The 5,478-nt window shown below is 44.8% G+C and overlaps 1 protein-coding gene across 1 annotated transcript; it reads left to right on the top strand.

The window, feature by feature from the left end:
• The first annotated feature begins 344 nt into the window (after positions 1–344).
• LOC112149007 (mRNA decay activator protein ZFP36L1) lies at positions 345–3,108 on the top strand. The gene is made up of 2 exons (XM_024276445.2): positions 345–660; positions 905–3,108. The coding sequence occupies exons 1-2, from the start codon at positions 607–609 to the stop codon at positions 1,979–1,981; spliced, it is 1,131 nt and encodes a 376-aa protein (XP_024132213.1). The 5' UTR covers positions 345–606; the 3' UTR covers positions 1,982–3,108.
• The last annotated feature ends 2,370 nt before the right edge of the window (positions 3,109–5,478 follow it).

Genomic DNA, 5,478 nt, shown 5'->3' with positions numbered 1-5,478 from the left:
CTAATTTTCTTGATAGATGTGAATGGAATTGTGGGAAATGTAGGCCAACAGAAGTGATGAAACAGACGTGCTGCAGTCAGTTTCTCCTTCAAACTGCCCCACTGCTTCTGGTTTGATTGTTTTTATGGTTGGAGTTGAGGATTCTCAGGACCCCCCCCTCACACTTTAACCCCCCACCCATATAGTAGTGAATATGTTTGGCATTTGGGGCGCAGGAGGAGAACGCTCCTTCAAAGATTTGGTCATGAATGGGCAGAAAAGTAGCTCATTCAGCTCCCCCCTCCTCCACTGCACACAATTACAATACAGAGACCCCCCCCCACCAACACACACTGCTCGTCCTGCCCCCTGAAAGCACACAAACAAGGGGTGGGCGTCAGTGGGAGGGTTTCCCCAACTATTTAAAGAGATTCCAGCAGATGGTTGAGGAACTTTGCTCCTGGTCTTCCTCGCTGCTCCTCATCGGACCTCCTCCCTCTGCTCCTCCAACAACTCGGCTTCGGTGGAACGAGAAGCTGCTCAAAGACTTTTCCTATTCATCCAGAGAGTTTGATCTCAGTTTTGCTGCAGGATTCAGCAGCTTTTTCCCTCAGCAGGGAGGAAATCATGCCTTCCGACTTTCTCACACCTTTCCTGGAAGTGGATGAAGAGTTCTGCAAGGTAAAACCAACCCGTGTGCAAACCTGTGAAATGATTTAAAATAAAAATTATGACTCAGATTTAACATATTGTGGAAGTTGAAGTTAAGAGGCTGCAGAAAAGTTTTGTTTTCTTCCTCCAAACGGATGAAATGAGGAGAATTTCTCAGTCAAAAATGAGCAAAATATGTGAAAGTGTTTGAAAGGAATTAAAAACTCCTTTTGGTGCTCCTGGAGTTCATCTCTTCCGTCTTTTTGTGTGGCAGAACTTCAGTGGCCTGGAAGCAGCAGATGGCTCGTCCTGCAGCTCACATCACCGAGTCCTCGGCTTTCAGAGGCGCCACTCGCTCTGCCCCGTGACCCTCCCCAACTCCAAGTTCAACAGCAGCTCCGAGTTGGTGGATTCGGGCTGCTGGGGGCTGGGCCTGGCCCCCCAGCAGCCCTGGAACCGCGAGCTTCCGCGCTCCTCGCTCAGCCACATCCCCTTCAGAGTGGACCGCTCGGTCAGCATGATCGAGGGACGGGCCGACAAGAGCGCGTCCCCACCTCTGCTGCTGCCCCCGCCGGGCCTGTGTGTCAGCAGCAACGGTGCCGCCCCCTCCAGGGCGCCGGTGCCGCCGCCGCACATCTCCACCCGCTACAAGACCGAACTGTGCCGCACCTACGAGGAGAGCGGCTCCTGCAAGTACGGCGCCAAATGTCAGTTTGCGCACGGCCTGGACGAGCTGCGGGGCCTCAGCCGACACCCCAAGTACAAGACGGAGCCGTGCCGCACCTTCCACACCATCGGCTTCTGCCCGTACGGCGCCCGCTGCCACTTCATCCACAACGACGAGGAGATCCAGGCGGCTCCGCACCGGCAGAAGCTGAGGCCTCCGCCGCTGCGCCACAGCCTCAGCTTCGCTGGCTTCTCCTCGTCCCGCCACGCCTTCCAGCCCGTGGACTCCCTGCTCTTCACCCGGGCCTCCTCCGTCTCGCCTCCTCCGTCCTCCATCGGGAGCCCGGAGCTCCTCTCGCCTCTCTTTCCCGAGCCGGGGACCCTCCGGCACTGCCCCCACCTCTTCACCGGCATCCACGACCTGTCAGGCGATGGCGGTTTCTCTGCTGCCACCGACTCCTCCTTCACCTCCTCCTCCAGCAGCAGCAACTACAAACCCCTCCCTCCCCACCTCCCCCTGCAGGACTGCCTGGGCCTGCAGCGCAGCTCCTCGGCCGACTCCCTCTCCGAGGAGGGCTACACCTCCTCCTGCTCCCTGAGCTCCTCCTCCAGCGGTGCCGAGTCGCCGAGCTTCGAGGGCCGACGCCTGCCCATCTTCAGCCGCCTCTCCGTGTCAGACGAGTAGGGAGGGGGGCGTGCTGAACTTTAATTTAAAAAAGGCTTTTATTTCTTCTGAAATCGGCCAACTATGTTTGCATATTGCATTTCCTCTGAGAAAGTTGGTCCGGTTTTAGCCGTTTCCTGTCAGCTTTCTGCGCCCTCCTGCTGTATACTGTTGTATACCCGTGTTTATGAGTATAAATAGGGCGGGCATGACCCCCCAGGATCCATTAGGGTGTTGACCGACTGTTTGGTGTCATTAGTTTTGACTTGATTGTATTTTGTTGACCTGAAGCCAGCACGGGTTACCAAAGTTTTCCTTCTGTCCGGTTAGCCCCTAACTGCAGTGTTGTGTATTTGTGTCATCCTAACAGCGTATTTATTGTTGTGAGATGTTGTGATTGTGATTGGACGGTTAGGTCCACGCTTTAAGAAGGCCCGCAGAGAGGAGGGGATGGGAGGAGGAGTCTTGGCATTCTGCGTTCATGTTGCCTTATCGGCCTAAAGGAAACGTTTCCCGCTTTCTTGGTCTCCCCTCCTCCCGGATCGGCCTGAAACCCCCCACTGGAATTTTTATTATGACGACTGAACATTTGGACCACAGAAAATCTTTTATTTTCATCAAAAGTTGGACCCTGACCTGCTGTGAGCCTGGAGGTCGTTGCACGCCGTCTAGATGGAAAGCTCTGGAGCGGCAGGAGAAATCACGTCATTTCGTCTTTTTAATCTTTTTTTTTTTTTTTACCTGAAATCGACTCTACCTGCCCTCCTCGAGTTCACAAGCGCTGGTTGTATTTTGACAACAAGATGCTTTTTCTCTTTTTTAAAAACTCATTAACTTAAAAGTTCTATTTATTTTGTTTTTATTTTTTTTTTATAAAAACAAAACCTTTATTGTGTTGTTTATTCCACGTAAATTAAGTGCATCTATTGTTTACATTCCAGCGGTTATGTCTGTAACCTTGCTTTTTATCTTAATATATTTGTGCATCTTTATTTCAAAATAAAAGTCTTGAATCTATAAAGTGGTTGTTAACTATCGTTTATTTTCTGACAGAAAAAGTTGTCAGCGTTATGTCAGTGTTTCCTTTACATCACGGGTCAGTCAATCCCACAGGAGACCAAAATCCAAAACACACCTGAGGTCACGGGAGCAACAGGATAAACATTTATTGAACACTAAAACTAAATTTTTTAAAACTTTAAAACTGCAACTTTTAAACATATTTATGAACTAAATATATAGTATTACCTGCAGTAATGCTAGTGTGAATGCTGGAAGCTGAATTTGGCTAGTGCTGACAGATGAAGATGCTGAAACTGATTGCAAAAAACGGTGAAGCTGAGAGCTAAAATATTAGCTAAAAGCCAAATTACCCTAAATAAAACCTTAGGTTGGCAAAACAGCATGTAGCTGAAATATGAGCTAAACTCCAAAATAGCCTATAAAATCTTAGTAAATGCCAAATTAGTCCATAAATCTAGCAGAATGCTAATTTTTAAAACTTTAAAACTATAACTTTTTAACATACTTGTGAATAATAAAAGGCATGAATAGTATTCTAGAATAAATCTATTTAAAACTCACCTAAACCAGACCTAAACTTCCCAAATAATCCCTAAAACTTCAGAACAAATTGTCTGTGATCAGACAGAAGAGAAACTCTCTGGATCGGAGTGTTTCTAACATTTCGACTAAAACAGATGCAGACATTAGACATCTGGTGGAGATCTTCCAGCGTTCTCAGCCCTGCTACCATAAGTATTGGATGAAACTCACACTCGAGGGGACGGCACTCGATCCAGTTCTCGTATACAGTCAATGGTCTGGACAGATTACACAGAACAGAAGTTCTGGAGTTTTCTGGTTAAAGTCTGGACTGAGATTCTGTTTAAACCGCTGTTCATGGTGGAGATGTCTCTGTGTCTTCAGACTATGTCAAAACCGTTAGCTTGTTGCTAAAACAGATGTTAAACTCTAAATTAGCCTAAAAAACCTCAGTAGATAAATTAGAGAAAAAACGTTAGCATGTTGCTAAAATATTAGCTAAACCCCAAATTAGCATAAAAAAACATCAGTAGATCCCAAATTAGCCAAAAAGTTAGCGTGCTACTTAAAAATTAGCTAAAATCCAAAATAGCTTAAAGTTCCTTAGTGAACCAAATTAGTCAAAAAACATTAGCATGTTGCTAAAATTGAAGCTAAACTTTAAATTAGCATTTAAAAACCTCAGCAGATACCAAATTACCCAAATGAGCTAACATAATGCTACTATAACAGCTTAATGACATTTTTAAAATTGGCATTAAGTATAAACCCTATAAGTATAAATGATGAAAGCATTGCCCATGAATAAATACACATATAAAGACTTGTTGCCAATCTAGGTAATTATACTGAAGACATTCTTATTCATTTCCAAAATATTTTGCACAATATTCCAAAAATACAAGCAGTAATTTCCTAAACGAGCTGAACGTTTTGATACCAAACTTTTTCAATTATTTTGTCATCAGACACACAATTTAAATCATATCTGACATGTTTCGACTGAGAAATTGTTTTGAAATCAAGACTGATGTAATAACTAAAAATGTGATTGAGTTTTTACATGCCAAAAAACTTATGGAAAGGAGCTGAAAAATCACTATAGTGTGAATGCTTATGAAGCATACTAATAGACCAATGAAAGATTTTGAGAGGAGGGATTCTTAAAATAAATGTTTGAAAGGTTTGCATCGCTGACCTTTTAGAGTAAAAAGGTTTTATAATATGAGCTGCATCAGTTTGGTAAGACCTCTGCGTTTGGTTTGTTCAGTGAATCCCACCAGAGGAGCTTGAAGTTGATTAGAAGAGCAGCAGCCCTGCAGAGCGTTCCCACGAGCAGCTCTTTACCGTCATCTGACACACAAAGGAGACCAAGATTAACTCTTTCTCCTCCGTGCGTCCAGGGAATCTCCCGACCCCCCCATCTGAATGTGTGGGAAGAGTTTTGTTGCAGCTCGTCTGAACGGACCCATTTCTGCTGGGGAGAATGTTTGGGCAACAGATGCTGGAACAAAGACTCCTCTGCACACAATGGCACACTCAGATACTTTGACTGATTTCCATCTATTCACAGAGCGGGGCAGAAGTTGAGATCCTCCCTCTCAGAGCGGCCATGTGTTTGTTTGGCCTCAAAATAACAACAGTAAACAGCACAACAATGACACTTCCTGCCTTTGGAACAGCAACACTTGATTGAAACTTCTTTTTCAGTGTTGATTTGTTTTTTGGCTGAGTATTTTTTTTTCATATAACTTCAGTTGGATTCACCTAAAGACAATTTAATCAGCTTTTTAATGAGATTCAAAAGCAAATAAATAACAAAAAGTCACTAAATATCATCACAATGAAAGATAAAAAGTTTTGTAAACATAAAAAAATGAATATTTTTGTGGACTAAATCCTAAAAACGAGGAAAGCATGGACGGGGGGGTTCTGTGTGCTGGCATTCAGCTGTTTTCAATGAATAACGGTGA

This window comes from Oryzias melastigma, linkage group LG13, assembly GCF_002922805.2.
Source record: "Oryzias melastigma strain HK-1 linkage group LG13, ASM292280v2, whole genome shotgun sequence".
Lineage (NCBI taxonomy): Eukaryota > Metazoa > Chordata > Actinopteri > Beloniformes > Adrianichthyidae > Oryzias > Oryzias melastigma.
The sequence above is the reverse complement of the archived record's forward strand: the minus strand, read 5'-3'. Positions and strand labels throughout refer to the sequence as shown.

Bases quoted from the DNA above. Each gene is read 5' to 3' on its own strand.
- LOC112149007 (XM_024276445.2), top strand. From the start codon at position 607: ATGCCTTCCGACTTTCTCACACCTTTCCTGGAAGTGGATGAAGAGTTC. The intron at 661-904 runs GTAAAACCAACC...TTTGTGTGGCAG, and splicing joins TGGATGAAGAGTTCTGCAAG to AACTTCAGTGGCCTGGAAGC.